Source organism: Rattus rattus, chromosome 8 (assembly GCF_011064425.1).
Source record: "Rattus rattus isolate New Zealand chromosome 8, Rrattus_CSIRO_v1, whole genome shotgun sequence".
Taxonomy (NCBI): domain Eukaryota; kingdom Metazoa; phylum Chordata; class Mammalia; order Rodentia; family Muridae; genus Rattus; species Rattus rattus.
In genome coordinates this window covers 102,318,249-102,344,463 of record NC_046161.1, presented here as the reverse complement: position 1 = coordinate 102,344,463, position 26,215 = coordinate 102,318,249, and the positions used below count along the sequence as shown (strand labels likewise).

Below are 26,215 nucleotides of genomic sequence, written 5' to 3'. Positions count from 1 at the left end.
AGGAGAGCCTCAGTCCAACCATGACCAGTGGATGTGTTATTAGGAAAAAAGAGTTAGACCTCAGAGATGGAAATGATAGCAGGGTTACTGAGCATGCATCTGCTTTTCTTAACAAGCCTACCAGGAAGGCTGCACACTAGACATGGCAAGGATATAGTTATTCATTGTGGAAGGTTCTGGAAGCCAATTCACATGTGAAAGGGAAGGGAGGACAAAGGGAAAGTACTTAGTGCCCAAAGCATTTTTTCAGATTCTGCTATGAATATTTTAACTATGGACAACTTACTTAACGCGGTAACTTCTGGCTTTATCTACAGAACAACAGTAATAAAATTCCTTAGGATCTCAGAGCATTGGTGGGATGAGACACTGCATTCAAAAGGTCCTTTATAAAACGGTAAGGCAGCCTTTGCAGTACCAGATATAAATACTATTAAATCGAATAGGACATTGAAGAATGACTTTTAAAATGTAAGGAAGGATTCTATTTCAAGAGTCATATCAGGGGTAAATTTCAAGGTATCAAAGCTAAAAGGTGCTCCAAATTTAGGTATAAAACAACCTCTCCAAACTTGTAACAGAAAATCTGCAACAGGGACCAAAACACAGCAAGCTGTAGCACAAGGAAGATCCATAGCAGTGAGCCTGAGTCCCCACCAAAGACGATGTCAGTGAAAGGAAACCAGTGGCCAGAAGCCATGGTAATGGTCTTGATTTAGTGGGTCACCCACAGTAATTTGGAAATATAAAAAAAGAAGAAGGAAAAACATGGCAAGGACTCAGGAACCACACGAAGGCGATGGCTGGCCCAGAAGTCACTGGGGGGTGAATCCAGGGACTCTGGCTGCTGTGGTTACATGTGTGAAGCTGTGGTAGTGAAGCCAAAGGGAGCTGGGGACAGGGTGACTGCTCTTGTCACCCACATTACCTGACCCAGCAGACCGGAACAAGCCTCACTGTCTTCCTGGAGTTGTCTCTCACCTGACTTTGCCTAGCTCTGCCCTTATAAGGTGGACATTGCTAACCTGGCCCTCATGCACGGCTCTCCTTAGAACTTGTTCCAACTTAGACACCCCTGGGAGGCAATGATAACAGCAGCTAATAAACCTGGCCTTGAGTACCGGTCACTCAGGAAACATGAGCACACGAGAACCAGGGATGTACATGGAAAGGTAGCCCGTAACGACTCAGAGCTATTCTCAGACCACCCCATTTGCAAGAGGCTCTACCACAGACACAGGCACCTGAACGAACTCTTAGCCTCAGCTCCAAACTGTCTTCCACAGAGCACAAGTCCCACTCAGACCTGAACTGTGTGAAAAGAATCCAGTGTGACTGACGTACCTCAGAATCAGTGAAAAAGTTGTAAAGGAGGACATCGTCAAATTCCAGTCCTTTGGCCTCATAAACAGTTAGCACAAGAGCTAACCCCAGCTCTTCTGGGATTTTCTCCTTAGCCATTTCATTGGCAACAAGAATCACCTAAAATAGAATAAGTCCAAATAATATCAGATTCTACAAAGACAAATAAAGGGAAGTTTTGTTTGCCTAGAAAATAAGTAATGCTCTAAAGAGAAATAACCAGGACTGACTTGGTCATCTAGGACTGGGAAGACAGTTAATGGCCTCTCTCGGGCCCATATCCATTCTGTATTAAGAGCACAGTAACTCACCTTCTTCTTCATGATTGTGACTTCAAATTGACTTATTTCAGAACACATAATCCAAAGAAGCTTACCTGGTGGGCACCAAATTCAATGGGCTGAGTTTTTCTTTTGTTCCCTCGCAGCAAAATTGCCAAATCGCTTACACTACAAGACTCCAAGAGAGTTGGCTTGGGACCATCAAAAAGTCCAGAATCTCTTGGAAGGCGATCAAAGGATTCTGGGAAATAGAATTGAAGTAAGTCCACCACTCCAGATGCAAGGTTGAGGATCCCTGGATGAAACAGAACACACCTGTCAGATACTATGCAGCATGGCTAAGGTTTTGGTTATTTGGTTTTCTTTTTCATGGGGAGCCAGTAGTAGGGGAAGTATCCCTAATTGTTGATTGGCTAAATAAAGATGGCAGAAGCCAATTGCTGGGCGAAAGGTAAGGTGGGATTTCCAGGCAGGACAGGAAGAGGGGGACAGAGAAGATGGGGAGTGGGGGCAGATGGCAGAGTGGAGAAGAAGCTGTGGACATGTAGGTTTCTCAGGGCACCAAAGTTTGTAGCCTCCGCAGTTGCCTGCAGAGGCCACAGAGGATGGGGCAGGATATTCTTCACCCAGCCTTTGAGTTATCTGGTCAGTTTTAAAATATGTCTCTAGTGTTTTCCTTCCACTCAGCTATAGGGATCTGGGTGAGGCGGTCATTGTGGTACCAGGTAAGCAGCAAGCAGAGACCAGGAGAGCTAGCATGGGAGCTGAGTGAGTCCAGGGCAGTAGTTGGTGGCTGTTCTTTTCCAGGAGTTCTACCAGAAGGTGTTCCTGGCATTTGTTGGGAAAGCATTAGCCAGCAGGAGGGTGGCTGCTAGTCCCAGAGCCTAGCCAGAACCAGCATGGTTTATTAACACTACACACAATAGATGTTACCCAAAGTGAGGCATGAATCCACGACTCTAGGATTAAGAGTCCCATGCTCAACCAACTGAAGTAGCCAGGCTACCCTGACATTACACTTTATTTCAAGCTTATCTCCAGTTCCCACCTGGTTAACAATGTTCACATTATCACTCTGGGTGTAGTAGATAAAGACAGAAATTTGTTGCTGTACCAAGAGGGTTTAGGGGTCCTCAATCACAACTTCTGATGATAACATAAAGATTACTGCCTAAAGAACTCAAGGCAGACATGTCTATACAACTACAGGTACTGGAATGTCCACATAAATATGGTGAGAATATGGTAAGAAATCAAGAATCACTGTTTCCTCTTATCGGTCCCTACAGCACTAGCAGCAACATTACCACGGGAAGAGCACGATGAATTGTTAACAGGAGACAACCAAGGCCTCTATCATCCTTTTCCTCTAGATTTACCCAGCCGAAATAGGACTGCACAAAGGAAAACTGTCAGAGCCAGAGAACAGACTTGGAAAAAGCTTTTCTCCACCAAGTCTCATTTCTTATCTCTGCTCTAAAACAATGCTGACTAAAGTCTGAGATGTAATAGTCACCCTCATAAAAGTCAGTCCATGAAATCCTTACAACCCAGTGGTCCAGATGAGACAATGGAGATGTTACTAATGGACTCCACCCCTGAGGGGTAACCAATCTCCTCTAAGTGAAGGGATCTCACGCTCAACACCTATCTTCCTGGGTCTCTCTAGATCCCTTAGCAGCCGTCTGCCATTGCCTAATACCAGGTAAATTAAGGCAGAGCACAGAAAAACTGCATGTGTTGTTACAACTATTATCAAATAGTAAAGTGAAAATGTATTCCTAATTCTTTAATTATTACAAGTTTCTAATATACAGTAATAATGAACATAATTAGCAACTGCTGTTCCAAAGAAATCTGTTGCCGCTTCTTTCATGTCAGTTACGAACTAGCAATGGCCAAAACTTTACACTGATAGGGGAGCCCAAAAATGGCATAAAAATTCCCGCCTGCCTGCTATCACTTCCTACTGTAAACATGCTGAGAGACACAAAAGCACACGAAGAGCTTCTTGTCATCAACAATTTCTATCACAGTGATCTCTGGCCAAATGACTGGTGCTACTACAAAGGAGTGTTAAGTTAGCAGAGGTTTACAAAGCACTTTAAATGCTGCCCTGAAATGTCTCCATGAATACATAGTCACTTAAGATTCCTTTCTATCAAACTACATCTTCAGTGGTCTATTTACAGGTGAGTACTGGATCACAAGTTCTCTCACTAGTGAGCATAGTAACTAGCACTAGCTCTTCCTTCTGATATAGACTCAGCCCAAGGCCAATGCTCCAGCCCCTCCCCAGAAGGTGAACCTAAGGCCTGAGGTACCTGAGTGAGATCTGTAATTCTGGTACAGCTGGTGGATCCTCTTGGGCTTTCGAACAGCACATTGCTTGTCTACTGTGTTTCTGCTGGCGTAGTGGAACAGAGAGAGCAGGTCACTGAAACGGAAGGCCACACCCTTCATGATGCTTTGGGCTGTGTCTCCAGTAAGGAACATGGCATTGGGGTCATTGATGCACTTCATCAGCAGTGCCAGCTCTGCTTGGGTGAAGTCCTGAATCTCATCACCATACAGCTCATGGATGGACCAGGGCAGCACCCTGAGCTTCGACAGCCTCCAGGACAGGTTGTACAGGACATCTTCTTCATCAAAATACCCTTTCTGGGACCTGATCTGCTGATACAGGCAGAAGAGGCTGTAGATCTCACTCCGATCTTCCTTGAAATTGGGGGATCGTTTCCTCCCTAGCTTCTGATAGGCTTCTTCAGTCAGTCTCCCATGGGGACAGCTAAGAGCCTCAAAGGAACCCTTCAAGAAGGATTTTATTTCTTTCCAAATCAGCGCTGGGTTGTAAGAACTTCTCCCTTTGATCATTTTGGGCCATATCTCATTGGTGAACACCTCAAACGTCACATATACCCGGGGATCACTATCCCCTGTTTGTGTTTCGGTAGTTTTCTCCTCCTCACTGTAGTTCCCATCAGCTTCAACCTCCTCCTCATCCTCTTCCCAGCTGGGGATGCTAAACTCTTCCTGTGTGGACCATCCTACAATGGTTCTTTTTAAGCTTCCATCTTCGTTTCTCAGAAAAAATGGTTTTGGCAGAGAGGCATCGAGCAGGAGGAGAAGCTGTTTGGAAGTCACAAACAGAGGGAAGTTTTCATCCCTCAGGTCCTGGAGTTTGTGGACACTGGGATCCAATGGTTTATAGTGACTGGTGGCCTTGGTGGACTTGGAGAGCTCAATAAAGTTCCTTTGCACCTCCTGGCACAGGACATGGTTCTTGGTCACAAAGATCTGATGCAGATGCTCCAGCTGGTGCGGGTGCTCCGGCACACATCCTTCCGCTGCTTGGCTGTCCCCTGCTGACTCCACTGTGGCTCCTGCACAGGCTTCACTCTCCTGCTCCTCCTCTGTACTATCCACTGTTTCCACTTTGATAGAACCCTCCTCTTCCTCATTTTCTTCTTCCTCCCGGCCTGGACTCTCTTTTCCTGGTTCTACTTCCAACCTTCTCTTTGGCAAGATCTGTTTGGACAGCAATGGGCTTCCTGCCTGCTCAGCTTTCTCCCAGTAAACATGGAATTTCTTCCAAAGCCTGTACAAGCAACAAGTTGTTTTCCCAGTGCCACTCCGTCCAATGAGGATGATGGGCTCTAGGGGCTTAGGGTTGAGGTCAATCACAGCGTACTCAAGCTCACCCACTCGGAACGGATACTCCACCGTGGCTGTCATGTCGTTGAGAATATTTAAGGCCATGTTGGTACTGAAGCTGTGGAACTTCATGATGTTGTACTCTGTCTCCACAGCACTGGCTGGAGGAAAGTACTCAGGGTCTGCCTGCTCTATGCTCTTCTCCGCCTCTGTGTCTTCCACATAGCAGCGGGGTATCCGCTTCTGGATTTTCATGTTAGCAGATACCTGTCCTTTGTTGATACCCTTCAGTTTCTTTCGAAGGACACAGGACAAGCCCCGGGTGTAGGCACTGCAGATGGCCATGATGGAATCTGAAAGCTTGCAGTGATCCAAGACAATGTCCCAGATTCGGATGATTTCCGTATAGACCCGCCCTGATTTCTCCATGGAGTAGGTATTCCGCTCTGTACCCATAATTTTCTCAGAGTTCTCACTGCACCGAGCAGAGAAGTCAATAGCAAGCTCCCACAGCATCCTGGCACCTTTGTCTAGCTTTGCTTCAAAGAGCTGGATGTTTCCTTTTGAGTGCTTCAGCCGCTTCTGCAGGCCCTGGGTCCACTCACCATTTCCCAACTGCTGGATAGCAAGGATTATTTTTTTCTTTATAACTTTGGTCATAACCTTACTGGACAGCTTCTTCAGCATTTCTGAGGTGCACTCAATTTCCCAGGTCATGTTATCAAAGTCTTGAAGACAGGCTTGAATCTCCTGCATGGTCCAGTTGTCCTGGTTATCACCGGCTACTCCCAATCTGTTACCAACTGGAACAAGCTGTAAAGCCCCTGGGCCTGCCTGGGCATGCCCATCCCCAGCCTCAGAGGCAACAGGGTTGTTTCTACTATAGCCAGAGCTCCCCATACTCTGAGTTCTCTGGAGCTTGTCTTTCTTTCCTTCCATGCCAGCTGCCATCTTGGGAGAGCCTTGCTGAGGATAGTCCTCTGGGAGAGACATATCCAACTCAATCTGCTGGATCAGAACTGTGATGTCCTGTACAAGGCGATCTCTCAAAGAACGTGTCCTCATGGCTTCAGGTTCCTGCCTGGTCACCTGAACATCAGGGAGAATCTCTGTGACTCCCTTAGAAAGGGTTCTGTCAGCAGTACTACATGGCAAAGACTTGAAGGAAGTCTGTGACTTGAGCTGAGATGTATGGCCAGGGGCGGAAGATCTGGACAGCCTCCCCAGGTGGGCAGCAGGGTCTTGCCGGTTCTTCCGCCTGCTCTCTGTCAGCGCTTTGTTCCAAGCCAAAAGCAGAGCATCGTTCTTCTTAATCCGGTGCCTAACACCTTTGCCTGCTTTGTTCTTCAGGTTGAAGTTGATGTCAAACTTCACCAGCAGATCTATCAGCTTCTTTGTGCGCTTCAGCATGCCCTTCTGGAAGAGGAGATGCATCAATGTGTTCCCATCGCTGTCTTGAACGTTAGGATTAAGGTAGTAAAATTCGGTAGGGTTGGACAAAAATAAATCCAACAGGTGGCTGAGGAAGTTAAAGCCAATGTCAGCTGAAAGACAAACAGAATCCTGTGAGTACAAAGCCATTCTTCTCAGGGGACAGCAGACTGGCCAGTGTGAGGCATCATACAACATCAACCTTCTTCAAAGATGTGATATTCATTAAATGCAATGTTCTTAACTGAGGTAATTTTCCCCATGGGAAATCTGGCAATGTGGAGGCAATTTAGTTGTGACAATCAGGAGGGTATATTGGCAACCAGTGAGCAGAGGCCATGGACAAGATAGCCCTGTCAACAAAGAATTGCTAGCCCAGCAATCAGTGGAACCTCCTAAAATTACCTGATGATATTATAGCAAGATCCTCTAAGTCAGGATTCTTGAAAACTGATTAAAAAAGACATGGAAAGTATTTGTAAGCTTGTAAGCTACTTACAGCCAACTCTAGGACTTAACAACCCCAGTCCACTATAATCTGATCACTCACCATGATATACAATGTCACTAGATCTGGTGAAGAAACAGGCCCTTTTCAGATTTCTTTTCCCAGATAAGAGAGCAAAGAATCAGTTCAAATACCCAGCTCCCTCCTCCAGAAACAGACTGCTTAAGAAAGAGGCTTACTTACCATTGATGTCCAGAAAGATGTGGAGCGCTGCATGCAAAGGAGTGTCCCCTTCCATGAGAGAAACACTACGGGGGTCTGCACCCTTGGTCAAGAGAAGAAAAGCCAAGTCGAAGTCCTCGTGTCTCAGGCACATGAGAAGCGGCCTGTCCTGGCTGTCTTGGAGACCCTCAGGCAATGCTGGAAGGGGAGTAGAAAGGAAGAAAGAGGCAGGAAAGAGAGCATCAGGACCCTGGAAGGAGGCAGACTTTCTATCAATAAAAAGGGCAAGGTTTGACTTCCTAGAAGTTTCCCCCACCTTTCTGAACAGGTTTCCCAGGCCCTCAGGAAACCCAGCTCCTCAAGGATGATGTTCTCTAGTCATGCTCCTCCCATCGATCCTGTCCTTCCTCTAGCCCTACCGCAGGACCACACTTCCTTCCATGGAATGAGGACGGGAAACAACACCAGGAAATCTTAATGCTTCTAACACCATCTGCCTGGCACAGTAAGGACTCAGGACCTCAGTACACTTCCAAACCTTTGCTCCTCCCTCCCTGATGCACCTCCACTCCACCACCACCTCACCTCCTTTGGAGCTCAGTCCATACTCCCTTTGCTCTGCAGCCTCCATAACCTCCACCCGGAGGCAGCCCATCCCTGTAAATCTGCAGCCCTGCTGTACTAGCACTGATGCAGGAGATGATCTGTGAGTGCTGGCTGAATCGAAGAATAACAGGAATTCTGTCACAGCAGTAATTTCTGAGAGAGCAGCACACACAAGAAGAGGCTTGAAGAAATAACTTGCAAAAGGCACTCCATCTCCCTGTGAGTAGAGCCAATACCCAGAGGCTTTGTGCTGAGTGCAGCATTTGGAAAGCCAAGGACCAGTGTGTTACTACTCTCTGTGAAGAATTACAACACAAAGGAGAAAACCACACAGCTAAGGCACTCTTCCAAAAGCCTGCGCACAAACTCATTTAATGTGTAAAGGAGCTCTAAGAAAAAGACTGCTGTTATTCACATTTTATAAATGGGTAAAGGTGTGACAGCCTGCTCAAGGCCATACACCTAGTAGGACAAGAGTGATCGTGTGGGGAATAGGGGTAGGAAGAGGCTGGTACTTCTGATTTATTTTTTAACTAAATCCAATCTAGCACAATGTCCTGTACATTCCGGACATGCAACTAACCAATGCTCTTACTAGAACATCTGATGTTTCTACCCATGAACTACTTGGTTATTGCTCTATAGACAAGCATCATAAAATCCCGGTCTACTGATTAAAAAGAATGCCACAAGAGTGAACCAAGGTACACATAATGCATCCAGGGCAGAAAAAAGGATTAGCCAGAAGCCAAGTGGAATTGACCATTGGGACAGAGCAAAAGCCAAAGACCCTCCACATACATGGTGCTTCCCACGTACATACATACAAGGAAAATGGGAACAGACTAGCTGGGATTCACAAGAACACAACCCTCCTCAAGCCAGCCCACTTTGACCCTAGCTGTTTCACAACAAGGAGGCACTAGGAGAAAAAGGTGGAAATGCGCTGGTTTCTTTAAAGGAGGGACCGCTGCTCTATGGTTGAGACTGTCCAGACAAGTCACAGAGCATACTCACCACCACTGTCAATCAGGCGGCTCAGAAGCTGGGTCTTCCTCTGGTCCCAGGCGCTAAGATGGGGAATGACAGTACAGATGTCCAGGTCTGAGAGGTCACAATCTTTGATGAGGCCATTTCTGAGCTGAGGCTGCCCGTTGGCTTTGCGGGTGAGCAGCAGAAGCACTTCGGGCCACTTCTGTCGTTCCAGTAAGAATTTGACGAAAGTGGTGGCACAGTCTCGGTTAACATCTAGGCCAGCAGAGATTTCTATCAAAAATAAAAATAAACTATACTCCAAAAATGGTTCATATGATTTCTCTTCTTCACCCAACTACAATCCTATATATACACATAATTAGTTTATAAATGAAAACTTTTAAGCACTGTGGAAGTTTTATGAAGGAATAATAAATCACTTTGGACAAGTTACTTAACCATGAAGGAACATCAAAACAGGCATTGACTCAGGAGCTCCAGGATCAAGACTAAAAACGCCCAGTGAAGAAGACAGAGTCAAAAATGTAAATGTTTTTGAAGACAGAATGCTTGGTTCAGGGCAAATACTTGAGTTAGGAAAGGTCTGCCTTAAAGTTTTCATAACATTGGGAGTATACTCTATTGATAAACACTTAATTAAAGGAAATATGATAGAAGAGCTGAAAATCCAAGACGTGTAGAGGTGAGACAGACGTGCCTTGGTTTTCAGCCCCTGACTGTGTCCTGGGGCAGAAGCATCTCTGTCTGATCCTTGATCTGTAGACATAAGCTGATGACTGTCCCCTTCCATGATGTTGGTGAGTCTTACGGTTAGGAAAAATTAAATATGCTTCCTCACTAAGAAGACTGACAAATTTACTATACAAACTTATTGTATAGATGGAACTGGCAGAATGGCTCAGTGAGGAAAGGCATTTGGCACCAAACCTTATGATTTGAGTTTGATCTCCAGGACTCACATGGCGGAAGGAATGACTCCCACAAGTTGTCCTGTGACCTCTACATGCAAACTGGTACGTGTGTCCCCTAACCAATAAAGAATTGTAAATTTTAAAAAATAGATTTAAAAAATTCTTTATAAAAATAAAGAATGCCAGTTAATTTTAATTCATTCCCTTTTTCTTTTTCTTTCCTTTCCCTGCACCCCTCCCTCAATCCCTCTCTTCTTTTGTGGTGCTAGAGAGAGAACAAAAGGTACATACAGGTAGGCACTGCCAATGAGCTATACTTCTGGCCCTGTTTGCTTGTTTGTTTGTTAAGATTTTTAAAAACTTTTTACTGTTTTGATGTTGCTGTTGTTGTTGTTGTTGTTGTTGTTGTTGTTGTTGTTGTTGCTGCTGCTGCTGCTGCTGTTGCGAACTCCACATCATGCACCCAATCCCACTCATCTCATCATGATCTTGGGGCCCAATCACCTGCAACCTCCACATCCAAGGCCAGCTCTACTGAGCTGCCCAGGCAAGGAGAAGCCTGAAGAAGGTGGGGACAGGGATAGCTCTCCTGCTCTCACGATCCCATGGCAAGGAGTGAGGATGAGAGAAACTTTTTTAAAAACATTCTTTTGAGTTGCACAGGCTGCGTTTGAAATCGCTATGTAGTCCAGACAGGGCTGCTCCTGCCTCAGACCCGTAAGCAGCTGGTATTGATTACAGGTAGGTGCCACTGCTTTCGGTTAAATTTAAATTCCAAATGAACAAACAGATTTTAGTAGAGTTATAGAATACTGGGGACATATTTACCCTGAAAATGTGTTTGTCTGAAACTCTAATACACTGGGCACTCTGTACTTGGTCTGAAAAGGCTGGCTAAGAAGAAACCACTCCAAAAAAGGCTCCTCTGACTTCTCTTCTTCCAACTAGAGCAGACGGGAGAACTGAAGATTACCCAAACAAAATAAACTCATTTGTGCCTGCTGGCTTTTGCTTCCCATCTTTTCCTAAATCTTTGAAATGAATATTCATTTAATACAACAAGAGAAATTAAACATGAGTTAGTCTATCGTCCTTCTTTAACAAGGATCAGAACAAAGTATAAAGGCAAACTTCTAAAATAGATCTCTTGTTCTGACCTTCAGAATCTGCTCACGTCTTCTGGTAGCAGCAGCTTCCTGCTGAGGGTGAAGGAGTTGGGCCTGAGTCAGTCAGGACTGTCATCCTGACCAGAGTTACTGGCTCCGCTGTTTAGATCAAAACTGAAGTCTGGGAGGCAGGATGTGCAAATGCTTTCAAGAGGGATGGGGGGTACCCAGATTCACATATGCTGATAAGTCAGGGGTTAGAGGCCTGCGTCTGGCTCCACTAAGTCTAAGAGGAAAGCTGGCCAGAGGACAGGCTGGTTGAAGATGGAAGACAATGGGTCCTGGTGACAATGAAGCCAATTGTGACATTTCTAGCATGTAAGTCAAAAAATATTTTTAAAAACAATTTAAGCCAATTTGAGTTGGGAGGAGGGACAGAGCTAGCCAGAGGGAGCACAGCAGCACACACAGTCCTCAGAGAAGTCAGGAGGCCGGGGCCACAGATGATGAAACACGAAGGACTTTCAAGAAGCAGCATTCCCACCTTTGTAGCCTTTGGAAGAATTTTTGCCAGACTCCAAAAATTTAAGTTTTACTTTTACAACTTTGAGTAAGTGTAGTGACATTTTTGAGAATTCTGGAATTTTGGTTTCTTTTAAAAACACAGAAATATTGTAAGAAAGCGTTTTTATTTTAATCCCAGGTGTGGGATTAATTCAGGGCTATTTTGAACTACCTGAAGCAGCCGTGATTTGCCTCATGCCCCAGGAGAGATACAGATAGTTTCTGAGATTGGGTAACATGTGGAATTCTGGGACCTTTTCAGAGGGTATATAGAGCAGCGACAGGCAGGGTTGTTGGTTGTTCTGGGCAGGGGTTGGTTGTGGTTTGTTAGTAGTTGTGCTCAGGGAAGAAACAAAGGGAAAGAAATTAGATTCAGAGAACTCTATGTCTCTTTCCCCTCCATCCTTCTTTCTCTCCTATCTAGTGATGTGAGTGAGATCAGAATGAAGGCTGGGAAAAAGGAGAACCCACAAAGCAGCAAAGACCAGCTACAAGTAAGTTAGCATGAGGGCAGGTCAGTCCATGGTCAGGCCCAAAGACTCCCTCACTGTGATTGGCCCAACATCTAAAAGACCTCAAAGAAGGTGGTCCCATCCTAGAGTCTGGGGCGTGCCATTTACCCTTGAGCCCTTAATATATAAAACTTGGCTGGCCTTATGTGTAATCCAACTTACCTAACCTCCCCTAACAGCTACCGGGCACGAGCACGTTAGTGAGAGATGGGCCGTTCACATTATGCAGTTGGCTCCTAGCTGAGGCGAGGGGGGGAGGAGGCGGAAGGGTGACAGTACCAGAAACAACTGATTAGTCCAAGGTCACACATCTGCCTAATGATGGAGCCAAGTCTAGTACAAAGCTTCAGCTATAACCACTGTGATATGGGACATACCCTAAAAAGCATCTGGGATTTTTCCAGTCATCCTTTCTCGAACTCTCAGTAAAATTTACACATCTCACCCTTAGGAAGCAGATCCAGAAATTGGACTCAGGGCCTTACACTTGTTAGGTTAGCATTCTACAACTGAGCTACATCTTCAGTCCCATTTTTTTTTTTTTTGAGGCAGGGTCTCATTGTGTATCCCTGGCTGAACCGTAACTTACTACGTAGGCTGGTGTCAAACTCAACAAAAATCTGCCTGTCTCTGCCTCCTGAATGCTGAGGTCAAAGCATGTGCCACCACCAGACCCCAATTTTTTAAATGCTAAACGTTAACTATTTAAAACCTAAAACCTTCCATAATTATCTAAGGTTTGTCATCTAAAGTTCTTTAAGATAGTTTCCTGATTTTCTCGGAATGAAAAAAAGAAGCATTCAATGTTACAACAGCCTAGAGAACCTCAGCCAGTATCTCCCGGAGACAAATGACTATGGCATATAAAACTTATCACAGCACCAGCTTTTATTGCTAGCACTACAAAGACGTTAAGGAACAAGAGCGCAACAGCTTTCGTGAGCCCAAGCCAAAGTGAAGGCCCTCCAGTGTCAGGGGCACACAGTTTGGTTAAGAGACTAGAGGAGTCCAGGCAGAGTTACATGGTCTGCTGTGCCTTCTCCACACACCTGGATCTCATTTTACAAATAAAGTCAAAACACCAGAAATATATATATACGCCAACTTCTGTGGTAAATAAATACTCATGGACTTCTAGTTAAAGAGCCTCAGGTGTGAGGCAGCAGGAGGGCCACCATATCACATACTACCTAGCAACTGTCTGTCAAAGGCCCCATGTCACCTGCCTTGAAGCCCATGCTAAGACAGAAAACATGCATGGTGTTATGGAGACTGGCTAGCACTCCTGGATTTGCCTCTTACCTGCACCCTAAAACCTAGGACTACTTTGAAAACCAACAGTATAGAAAGCAAGGAATAGGACCCTTTGTGAAAGAAGAACTTTCTTTCCTAGCAAGCTGATGGAAATTTGTCACTTCTCCCTGCACAGTGCCTTTAAAAGCCTTTCAGAAAGATCATTCTTCCCACTGGAGAAGTAGTTCAGCATAAAAGTCATATGAAAATAAACAGGAAAAGAAGAAACAAACACATGATTGCAGGATACAGACTAGTAAAGAAGGCAGTAGCAAGCTGGAAAACCTCTAGCTTGTGAAGTGGGGGTCTTTCTAAATGTGACAAATGGTGTCCCTGAGTGACGGTGGCAGGTATCTTTTTATTATCTACGTTTTCTACTCCTTTTCTTCAAAAATTTCCACAAGCTTAATATGAAATGAAGGAAACATCAGAAAACAAAATTGTATGCTGTAATCAGAGATTTTTTAAAAGATGACTATTAGCTGAAGCATAAGCAAGAGTGGCAGGAAGAAAATACACCAAGGTACAATTAACAACAGGTCAGCATGGTACACAGAACTCCACTTTTACAAATTTTCTAGAGTGATCATATTTAGTAAATATAAATAAAAATAATTCAAAATCAAAATTAAGGGGAACTTAGAATGTGCAACGGAGCTCGGAATTTGTCAAAACTAGACAAAAATCATTTCAAAAGGAGATTCAGTTTTACCCAAAGTCTATCACTCAAGGTATAAAAGACAAAACTGTGTGTCTTATTACACACAGCTCGCTCAAGCTAAGATATCAATCCCAATTTATAAAAGAAAAAGAAAAGCAAATAACCACACTCAGAATAAAAGGCTAAACGATCAGTTCACAAATACATTAAGTTTTCCTGGTAGGTGAATTTGTGGGAAATTAATATTTCCTTCCCTACATTTCATGCCTTTTCTGTAAAATATTGGTTTACAAAAAGAGGAAAATATAACTGGCATCTTATATCCACAGCCTACAGCTGTACTCACTAACAAGGAGCGCCCTCCTGGCAGAAAGCAGCCAGCTCCCCTTCAGAGCTGGACACAGCTCATTAGGCAAAGCCTCAGGGGTTGGGAGAACACAGGCAGCAGCAGATAAAGGCTCCATCTTGTTCCTGCTCCTAAGAAAAGACCCAGCAGCAGCACCAGAGCACATGGACATGATGCCATCTGGTGGTGGCCACCAAGAGCTGTCAAAGACAATTTTATAATCTTGACTGAATAAAATCAAAGTTTTATTGTTCAAAATGGCATTCCCTGGTGACTGGTGAGAAATGCAGAATCTAGTGTCCCTTTTAACTTCCCAAATCAGAATTTGCATGCACACATGTGCACACAAACATATTATAAACAGAAATCTCTGGTCTTGAGAACAGTAAAAATATTTAACAAAATCATTTGTTTCTCACGGATACCAAAGGCCACCCTCTCCAAGGAGATCAGTCCCACCAGCATTAATGGGGTCTACACCTTCCAGAAACAGTAAATGGAGACAGCACTGCCAACCAGACTGCCTGGGGACAACAGGAGTCCTGGAGTAGCACACATTCCTCTCCCACATGCTTTTCTGCCAGTACAACTTAACTCTGATGAGCACGATGAGGACCAGCAGAGCCCACTGAGCCACACCTCTTGGTTCCAAAACCAGCTACTTAATGTCAGAGAAGTGCGGAAGGAAGGCTGTCTCAGAGATAGCGTGTGGCTCAGAGGCAGAGCACCACTTAGCAAAGGCAAGGTCCTGGGTTCCAACCCCAGCATCAAAAAACATAAAAATAAAGACTGACTCAGATAAGATGCTTTTAGGGTCAGATGATATTAAAAGGCTCCATTAAAAACATATTTGAGCTATTCTAGAATTTAATAATAATTATGGAAACATGTCAGCCACTCCATACCTACTAACAATCCTTTTTGTTATCTTAAAACTTCAAAATTCATAGGCAAAGTAACTTCTTTGGTTACTTTGGATTTCTAAAATTGTGAAGGCCACTCTGAAACAGATTATATAAACAAGCTATCAGAAAGCATGTTACAATTGTTGGCTAATTACACTGCCCTACAGGGGGGAAAAAAATCTCAATTTCTTAAAACAAGAATACATTTAAAAACAAAACCTAGTATGTCACAGTCTGAAGTGTGGACACCCATGGGGGAGCAGGGAGGGTTGAGATTCCACAAATGTTTCCCTCTTCTTATTATCATGGCCTCAAGGAAACAACAAGGGACTTTAACTTAGTAAGCAGATGTTAAAACAACCTCCTCAACCAAGAAGGCTGGGTGTGGAAGCTGAAGAGCTGACCCAGGGTTAAATACTTACTGCTCTTCAAGGATACCCAGGTCTGATGCCCATCTCCAGCACATCAGCTCCCAGTCACCTGTAACTCCAGTTCAAGGGGATCTGACACCCTTGTCTAGACTCTTGGGGTACTGCACATACATGGTGCACTTACACCCCTATAGGTAAAACACACCCATAAAACAAAAATAATAAATAAATCTTTCAAAAACCTCTTATCAAACTGCCAATTCCAACAATCCTGAGATGACATTAGACTGTCTCCCCACGGTGGCCTTTGTTTACCCATTTAAGGGTATGGATCTTTCAGAGGAATTTAAATATCTCCAGGATACAAGCAGTAACCATTGCATCTAGTCTCTCACTCACAAATGTAAGTGACAGAAAAATCAGGAGATAGTTAAAAGAACACAATAGCATCAGAGAGAAGCAGGAAAAGGAACCAGCAAAACCTCGATGTTAATAAATAACCCCGGGGGTGGGGAGACATTCTTAAATGTAATCCAAGAAGATGAGGCAGACGAAAACAATGAACCATTACAGTGAGAAACATGCTGGAGAGAAGGCTCAGCCTTGCAAAGCACTGGCTGCTCTGCTAGAGAGCCTGAGTTCAATCCCCAGCACCCACGGCTGCTCACAACCATCTGTAACTCAGTTTCTGTGGATCTGTACTCTCTTCTGGCCTGCATGGTGGTGTAACAATGTCTGTGCAGTCATATACATAAAATAAAATGTCTCAAGAAAACAAAGAAATAATCAAAACAAAAAAGAATTCTTAGAAATTAAAATCATGACTTTCCAAATTATATTGGAAAATTAAATTGTAGCAGTAAACAATGGGAATTACAAAAGAGAAAGCTGAAGGCCAAATTAAAACCAAATTTAGTATACGTGTGCAAACTCAGCAAATGTAGCCAATGATTGAGTAGTAGAAAGAGGTTGGAGGAGATGAGATGATAGGAGATGTTTTCCCTGAGCTAAGAAGGACAGATTGATTAAAAGTAACCAAGAAGCACCACAAAAGAGTAAGTAAAGACCTCCATCCTGATACAGGCCAAGGACATTTCAGAACTCAAGGCCACAGAATGTTCTAGAAAAAGAAACAAAATGACTAACATCAGACTTCTGATCAGTGGCAATGGAGGCTAGAAGGAAATTAAATAATTTTTTCAAAGTTGTCACACAATTTTGTACAATACTGTATAAATCTAAAGATATAAAAAATTCACAAATATACCAGAAAAAGCTGCCAGTAAATGATGGCAGGTTACTGATGGCTAATTACAGAAGTGTAACCACACGGGGTAGGGCAAGGACTAGTTGCTGTCAATAAAATGGGATAACTATACCCAAATTAGTAGTCAATATGAAGTTAAAGACATTAACGCTCCATGACTTTACCACCCATGCTTCCTCCCTGAAAAGCTTAACTGGAGTAGGTATTCTTGCAAATCGAGAAAGACTCTATAGGTAACAAGCAGTGTAAAGGTGGTGCACGAGTCCGGGGCTGTAAGGAGCACAGTCCATCCACATGTGTTAACCAGCACTGCTGGCACAGGGTCAGACAGTCGGTGATTCAGTCCTATGGGCCCAGCCATGAAGCTATGGCAGGAAGAGCAATATTTAAAACAATCACAATGCCATGAAAATGCCACCCACTGGTTTCTGATTTTAGAATCAACCCATAGATGAAGCAGGAAACATTTAAAGAATATAGGATAGAGGACAAACGGTACAAATGGGATTACCACACAAACCCAGCAGTGGCACTGATAAAGCCATCCACGCAGTCTTACACAGCAGTGTCCCTAAACCAACAGTCAAAAAGCAGAGATGTAAGTATACTTTGAATTGTCAGCAGCAACTGTTCCTGAGAAGGAGGCTTAATTTTGGTTGCCTCCTATTCTATATGGTTTTCCCAGGCGCATGCGTGGTGGAGGCAGAGGTCACCCACACTGTTCAAATGTAGAAATGTTCCGAGAACATCATAGACGCTCACTGTAAGAGTTATCTCATGCTGTCTTTACAAAAACACAAACACACTTCTGAACATTGGAGGGGGAAAGTTTCGCTTCCACCTACACATCCGAAGGAAAAAAAATCAATTTATATCTAAGATCATAGAACCAGTTTCCCAACATCTCCCCACAAAAAGTTAATCCATTGGAGCTGTACCTGATCGGCCTTTAGAACTCGAAGCTAGCTTTTCCAGGTGACTGTTGATTTTGTCAACAGCTCGGAAGTTCCTGTTCCTCTTCAGAACATCCACAGCAGACCGAGCATGTCCATCCAACAGGGTAGGGTCTGCTCCAAAGCTCAGGAGCATCTGCACATCTTCAGTTTGTCCTAGGGCAGACCAAAATGAGAGACGGGGATCTTCATGTGTCCTTCCATAAGGAGAAGTCCCCATGAGTGCTCAAGGGACTGGGTCCTTCTTATTTAAGCAGCCTAAACCGACAGCCTTGGGCAGTCCACCCAACTCCCCCAAAGCAAGGAATCCTGGTGTGGAGTGGGAAGGACAATAGCTTTTAAGAGGTTTAGAAGTGCGCTCCTCTCTACCTTTCTCCCCTCTCCTTGGCAACAAGCAAAGCGAGGGGGAAATCTGGTTACTAGGCAACAGTTACAGCTGTAAGGATAAGAGCAAGCTGTGACTTCAGATTTCTTTATCCCCCGGAGAGGGAGCAGAATATTGTTCCAGAAAGAAGCATATATTTATGAAACAAAAATAAATATGAACATATATACATACATAACACACACGCGCGCGCGCGCACACACACCCCTACCTGTCTGGTGACAGAATGAAAAGGGAGCAACTGCTTTGGCATTAGGATTTTGTTGTCATTGTTACACTCCCCAGCCCCAACCTTCCTCTGTCAGCTCCATTTGTGCTCAGATGTACCTATCTGACAAGCATCAGCGTGCCTCAGTGATCATAGATCTGACTATTTTCAGAATGGAACAGGTATGTCCCTGGAGTGCACAGGACTTACACAGGTACATAGAATTAAATCAATGCTAACCTTCGACTACCGAGTGTAACACTTACTAGCGCTCACTGTCTGATAAGCATCTCTGTGCCAACTATCAGGCTGCTCTCTGTGCCACGCTCCACCACCTCTGTATTCACAGCTGCCTCTCTCACTACAAAAACCTAAAATTAGAAATGTATACTTCCTGTGCATGGAGATCTTACTGTGATAGACACAATGCTAAGCCCTAAGATTCCTTATGATGTCTGCATATTCCGTCATATATTAATCTACCTGCTGCTGTAATAAGACTCTGCACTCCCAGTCAGCTAACCTTAAGACAGATTATACAGTTTGGCCTGACCTAGTTACATGAGTGTCAAATGCCAAGGTTCTGGAGATCAGAGAGGAAAAGCAATCATCAAAGAAACAGAGATGAGAGGGACGGGATGCACAGAAGCTCCTCTCTGCTGGTTTGGAAGGGACCAGAAGCCAGAGTGACTATGTATGTCCTGTAGAAGCTTTGAGCAACTTCTGGTAGAAATTCAGAAAGGAAATTTAGACCTTAGCCTAGGATCTTAGATTCTGCCCCACCAAATATGCCTGAAAGCAGACCTAGAATTGCAGACACAGCAAAACAGACACTGAACTCAGCCATTCCAAAACACCAGCAGAAGATTAAGCTACACCATGCCATACCACTGACCTACAGAACTGTGAACTTTAAAAGGAGCATCAAAGAGAGTGTCGTTTGTGAGCCATTGATGATGGTACTTCCTTACACAACACGGAAAACTCACACAATTATTATAGCACGAGAAAAGGAGGTTAAAAACCTCCCATCTACAGGGTATCAAATGGACCATGAAGACTAAGTGGTGCATGTTTTCCAAAGCATTGAGTGAGCAGCAAGATGACTCAGCAGGTAAAGGCTTCCACTATGGCTGGCTGACAACTTGAGCTCAACTCCGAATCCATACGGTGGAAGAAATAGAAAAAACTCCCAAAAGTTGTCTTCTATTTGCATACAACACACACACACACACACACACACACACACACACACACACACACACACACACACACACAAATTAGAAATTTAATATATATACATGGTGGGGGTTTTTTGTTTTGTTTTTTTAAGAAATTAAAAAGGTCCTATTTCCAGTGTGGCTTGCTGTCAGAAGATCCCGGACCAGCCTGGATTACAAGTCTGCTCAGGTGACCACCTTCCCAGGCTTGAGTGCCACTATTCCTGTCACCTCCCCTCCTTGACTGAGGCTTCATTACCACTGAAATTGTAGAGGAAATGCACTGTGTTTGTTTGTGACAGGGTCTCACCGTAGAGCAGACTGGTCTCAAATCCAAAGAGATCCACCTGCCTCTGTCTCCCCAGTGCTAGGATTAAATGTATGTGCCAACACACATGATGCCAAAAAAGGAATGTCTTATATTAGCGACAGAAAGCGCTGACGGGTCTGAGTTTGGGGGAAGTGGGTCATCAAAAATCTCTGTGGGAGTGACCAGCTTTCCTCCTTCACAGTCTAAAAATGCTGTCCATGTCACCATGGCAACTTCTCTTCAGCTATGCCATCTCTCTTCTATGTGACCAGTACAGCAGTATGCATATGACAGGATAATGTACCCCATGGTAGGTAGGCTCTAAAGACCATGAAGACCATGTCGGTTGCCTGGCTCACAGGTTATCTCAGGCAGCCCACACAGATTTGGCAAAAGACATAGGCACTTTGTCACATATAAAGGTGAGTGCGGGGCAGGGAGGGATGTAGCCAAGCCTATGTTCTTGAATCATTAAACCCCACAGAAACCACTTAAAGTCAACAGAGCACAGGAGCCAGTGGTTCTCCCCCCACCCACCTCCTTCCTGCTTACAGCTCGTTCCTCCAGATGTATTTAACCCCAGGGAAAGTTTGTCCTCTGAGCCTGCCACATGTGGGTTTTCTGCTGTCTGCAGTCACTGGCCCACAGCACACACCCATGATACTGTCCCTACTCACGCTTGATGGTGTATCCTGGGAAATGGGCAGCAGCAACATGCAAGACGGTGCAGCCAGCATCATCTCTGTGGTTGATGTGCTCTTTCCACTCAGGCTTGTACTCCATGACCCACCGGAAAAGCTGACTTTCCCCTGGCAGAAATAAGTTGTATTATTTTCTATATAAAATCAGCAAAGTAAATAAATGTACCCCCCCAAGTGATCAAAATCCTAGAGCATATACACTTCTACTCTCCATCAAAAGTGAAGAGGAGAGACGGGCATTTCACAATAATCTTAGGTCAGGACCCCTTAAAAGCTTGACGGGAATTCTTGCCTGTGTGACTTACTTAGTGAGAGAAACTTAAAAGGGTTGAACAAACCAGAGCAGGCAGGGCAAGGGAAGGAGCCAAGACTGTGCCCTGATCCACATCTCTCTCCAGCTATGGTAAAGAGGACACAGGACAGGGTCTTGACCTTCTGTACACAGGAAATTGTCTAATCTTCATTTGACAATGGAGTCCAGGACTATAGTGCTTTTAGTCAGGCTTTACTTATAAATGTTTATTTTCCAATCTCTGCATAAGAGGAAAGACGGTGTCGTACAAAATCCTGAGTGTATAGAATGGATAATGGTAAAGCAGAAATAAAAGATGGAAAAATTAAATCCCAGGTCCTCTGGGAAGGTAACACAACCTAGAAGAGCTAAACAGAGCTCTCTTGGCTACTTCTGGTCCAGGCAGATGCCAAAATTAATGCCTGACAAGAGAACCCAAGTTTCTGTCTGGTGTGGTATAAGTGTGTTTGTATGTGTGTGTGTTAATGATAGACTGAAAATTTAACTTTTTAAAACCAAACAATGATGCTCTAAAGAGTCTATTTTATAAAAGTGACAGCCCTGTTAGGTCTAGTGGCACATGCCTATAGCCCTGGTGCTCTGAGGGCCAATGCTAGAGGAACACAAATCCAAGGCCTACCTGAGTTACAACGTGAATTCAAAGCCAGACAGAGGAACTAGAAAAACAGTCTCAGGCCGGAGAGATGGTTCAGTGGTTAAGAGCACTGACTGCTCTTCCAGAGGTCCTGAGTTCAATTCCCAGCAACCACATGGTGGCTCCCAACCATCTGTAATGAGATCTGATGCCCTCTTCTGGTGTGCTGAAGACAGTGACAGTATACTCACATACATGAAATAAATAAAAATTTAAAAGACACACAGTCTCAGAATTAGAGTAGGTCATTGGCAGACACCTAGCCAGGCTGCTTAACAGCCCTTCTTCCTATCCTAAGGGTGAAAGATGGAGAGTGTATGCATCCTTGACAATATAACCAATTGTATTAGCCATGTTCTTTTCAAGGACGCCCCAGCACAGCCCCAAAACACAGTTGTAGGCCCTCTAGGCAGGCAAAAAACACATTGAGGGACAGAACCATGCAAGCTGCCTCCGTCTCAACAGTCACTCTGTCCCAATTCCTATCTGGGACAGAGGTCCTTACCCTTCTGTCTAGACTCTAAAAACACATAATCTTTGCAAGCCAAATCTCTGGAAACTACTAGGTGCCAGGAGAATAAAGATGCTGTGTGTTTGCTGAAACCCTGAATGGCTTGGATAGTCTGCCTTCAAGTAGCTGAGCTCTGGCTCTGAGCTGTCAGGCGGCGAGGTGGGTGTGTGAAGGGGAGAGCACTCACGCGCTTGGATGCAGAGCCGCATGAGGGCATGGAGAGGGCTGGGTCCTATGGTTTCGATGTTTGCACCGATGGAGATGAGCCACTGAACCAACTTGGGCACTTGTTCCATTTTCTCATAAAGCCCAATGAAGACATACTTCTGGAAAAAAACCAACTTATACTAGCAGAGTCATGGAAGTTACTACACCAATACTAAACTTGAACTCCATCATCCACAAGTTTTTGAACCAGTAAAACATGAATTAATGATGCTGGGCCTAATGAATAGCACGTCTACAATGAGGCAGCTGCTGGAAGTCCTAAACACAAGTGCCATGGCCTCCTCCTACAGAGACACATGCCTGGAACCACCCCCTTACCTCAAAAAGACTTTGCAGCGACAGCTCAGAGACATGGATGTTGCTTGGCAGTCTGTCTTTCTTTGATGACAACAGTAGAAATGACTGCTTATAAGGAAGAACAGGAGAAGGTTGGCATAGTAATACTACCACGTGAGCTATTAGAACAGAAAGGTTATTGTATGGGCAACAACAAGCAAAATGCAAGCTTCATTTACTTTAAGCTACTACAAAGTTTGTTAGCCTGAGCCATGATAATCCGTCTCTCTGTCTAGCTGTCGTACTGGCTGCCTGTGAGCAAAGTTCTTTCCACATCCTTCACAACCTACTAGAGACAATATTCTCTAATATCAAGCAGTACGAAGCAGTAAGGGCAATCTGATGTCACACAGACCTACAACTCCAGGCTCTACATGACCATGCCTAGAGACATAACTCTACCTCCCTCCTTTCCTCCCTCATACATGTCCCTCACCAATGGGCTAGGAGCCCAGGAACTGAGACTAAGGCCAAAGTTTGCTAGTAGGTCCTTTCAGTTTGATTCCTGGTTAATGCCCACCTTCCACAGGCCCACTGCCTGTGCTTAGCCCTAGATAATGTATCCAGGGCTTTGGCAGTCCTAACTGCTGGCCTGGCTTTTACAAGATGCCTCAGTTCCCAACATTTAAAAACTACCTACACATCACTACATTGGGCCTGCCCCCTTGGACTAGATTCCTGGGCCTTCTCTTGATTGTGTGATGTCAGATTATTATAAAACTCCTTTACTCAGCTCAATGGTTAAGAGCACTGGTTGTTCTTCCAGAGGATCAGAGTTCGATTCCCAGCACCAACATGGCAGCTTAAAACCATTTGTAACTCCAGTTCCAAGGATCTGACAATCTGATATGGTCTACTAACCCCTGAATACAAGACAAGCATGTATAACACCGACGTGCATGTGGGTAAACACCATACACATTAAAAAGAAAAAGAAAACTTGCTCACTCAGTGCTTAGCACATTGTAAAACTCCAGCACATACTAGAATTACCACCCTTAACTATTCTTTTTAAATTCTCTGCAAAACCCTAAAAAAAAGTAACTCTGTATCCTGCAACTTACAAATGAAAATCTGAGGCTCAAAGGAGAAATCAGTTCAAGTAGTAAATGGAGGTTAAGCCTCTAGTACACCTCCGACCTCAGAGTGTTAGCTGTTAGCAGTCTCTTAAAACCACACAGAAACCTTTAGCTGTGAAGATGGCTCCCTTGGTGAAGTGCATCAAGCAAGTATCAGGGTCTGAGCTCAGATCCCTAGCATCCACATAAAAACCCAGGCACAGAAACAGACATCTAAAACTCCAGCTGAGGGAAGAGAAGACAGGTCAGTCCCTGAAGCTCACTGGAGGGCCAGCCTATCTAAATGACAGGCTCCAGGTTCAATGACAGATCCTGTTCCACAAAACAAGGTGGAGAGTGATCGAGGAAGACACTCAACGTCAGCCTCAGGCCTCCACACATAAGTACACACATGTGCACATGCATCTACATGCACATGTACACACATAAAGAAGTACACATCACATATACTGTACGAAGCACATACACACAAAGGCACACATGCATGAGGTATGCATGTGCACATACCTCCACACAAAGAATAAATAAATATTTTTAAGAAGTTATTATGGTATCAAGATAAACAAATAACATATTACATTCCCTTGATGTTAAAGAATTTAATACAGTGTGTGTTTTCCTAGTAAGAGAGTCATTTCCTGTACTCACATGCCACAGTCCTTTCTTTGCCAACTTCTGTATTACAGATTGCCACACTTCTGTTGAAAATCCAGTACTGAAAATATGATCAAAACAGGGCAAGAAACTCTGCAAAACAATGGAGTCACCTGAAAGAAAATTCCATAGCTTAGAAACTTCAAGTGAGGGAAGTCTAGAGCCTTGAAGAACAGTTCCCCAACTAAGACCGCATAGAGTCGAATGACAAGTTAAAGACCTCAGGAGGAAAGCTCTCTTCAAAGTAACATCCATTATGACAATTACCTTAAGTTCATCCACACAAGCAGTCCCCTAAGTCAGATGCCATCCATAATGTAAGCTGACCGTCACTTAGCTTTCCGCTCTGCAGAGCCCAGTGATAGAGGCTTCCCCTTCTCCCAAGTAAACCGCCAAGGCACTGCTATTTAAGTAGCAGCCCAAATGGGGTTACAAAGCTCACTCTGGTGACAAATGCTATTGTGTATTCAACAGGTGGAAACTGTGGTGTGGGAAAGCATGGTCCTGGAGTGGCAAGCAGACAATTCCTGCAAAAACGCCGTCTAACGGAGGGGCCTGTCAGCTACTGCAGCTCCTCGTCCTCCAAACCACACCTCCCAAACACACAAACGCCCATGTCTAAGGACAGCATGGCACCTCCTCCAGGGTCAGAAATTCCAAAACCTAAGTAAATAAGTAAAAAAAATTACATTAAATTAAATAGATATAGGAAAGAATGTAAAACTCCATACATTTGCTTTTAAATTTTTAGGAACTGTGCCATAAGCCTATTTCACTCTCCAAAAAAAGAAGTACTTTGGGAGGAAATCACGCAATGTGGTGCCCTAAAGGAGTCTTGTTACAGTCTGGAGAGGGCACAGTGGTTAAGAGCACAGCCTAGTCCTCCAGAGGAGCACCCACATGCCCACAAACAGTGGCTCACAACCACCTATAACTCCACTCTTGGGGATCCAACACCCTCTTTCATCACTGAAGGCACCTGCACACGCAGTATACATTTCTGGTTCAGTGAAAGATTCAGTGGACAAAAATGACAAAGATAACTGACGTCAACTTCTGGCCCTAAGATGCACACGCGCACACACACACACACACACACACACACACACACACACACACACACTTACACAGATGCAGAAAGACTCTGAGGAAGCTCTGGGAACTGGCCAAGCCATTACCTTAGGAGGAAATAGGCTATCTTTGGACATTGGGAACAAGCCTCCCAGGAAAGAAACTGTGACCTACCTGGAGACTTTGTATTTCTCTGTCTGGAGGACACAGCTGTGCCTACCTCTAACCCTTTCCCATTCCTCCTAAATACTAATCCTTCTCTGTACTAAACACGCCAGTCTGTAAGGCTCCACCACAGACCACGAAAGTTGTGTGAGCACGGTAGCCATGAGAACTGCTAAGTGAAGAGCAGCTCATTCACCGGCAACAGTGATTGCCCTACTTTTGAAAGCCAAGATTTTCCCAGTGATTCTAATGTGCCTATCACTTTTTATATTCTGACGCCTCTGAAACAGGAGTATGCCTTAAAGTAGATACTGTTTTACCTAGAACAACATACATGAGTGGCACAGGTTAGGTCAGCACAATTTAAATCTGATAGCCACACTATCTGAAGGCACAGTTACAGCCAGGGCCGTAGACTGCACCATCTCTGGCAAGAAGTATAAGACATGAGGTCCCCTCAGAGCCCTCACAGAATGTGTGGGTAAGGCCTTTGATCCCTGAGCAAGGAGTT

The 26,215-nt window shown here is 44.3% G+C and overlaps 1 protein-coding gene across 4 annotated transcripts in view; it reads right to left on the bottom strand.

Moving 5' to 3' along the window:
* The window catches only part of Trank1 (tetratricopeptide repeat and ankyrin repeat containing 1), a 76,462-nt gene that overhangs the window by 19,728 nt on the left and 30,519 nt on the right, over positions 1-26,215 (bottom strand). The window contains exons 4-13 of one of the 4 annotated variants that reach the window (XM_032910845.1): positions 24,463-24,581; positions 22,718-22,804; positions 22,359-22,497; positions 20,690-20,821; positions 17,875-18,045; positions 9,022-9,270; positions 7,420-7,596; positions 3,968-6,841; positions 1,739-1,938; positions 1,345-1,482 (exon numbers count right to left, since the gene is read on the bottom strand). In XM_032910845.1, coding sequence (XP_032766736.1) covers positions 1,345-1,482; positions 1,739-1,938; positions 3,968-6,841; positions 7,420-7,596; positions 9,022-9,270; positions 17,875-18,045; positions 20,690-20,821; positions 22,359-22,497; positions 22,718-22,804; positions 24,463-24,581 — 4,286 coding nt within the window. The remainder of the gene's footprint in view (positions 1-1,344; positions 1,483-1,738; positions 1,939-3,967; positions 6,842-7,419; positions 7,597-9,021; positions 9,271-17,874; positions 18,046-20,689; positions 20,822-22,358; positions 22,498-22,717; positions 22,805-24,462; positions 24,582-26,215) is intronic. The other 3 variants (XM_032910849.1, XM_032910846.1, XM_032910847.1) reach the window with 3 other exon arrangements.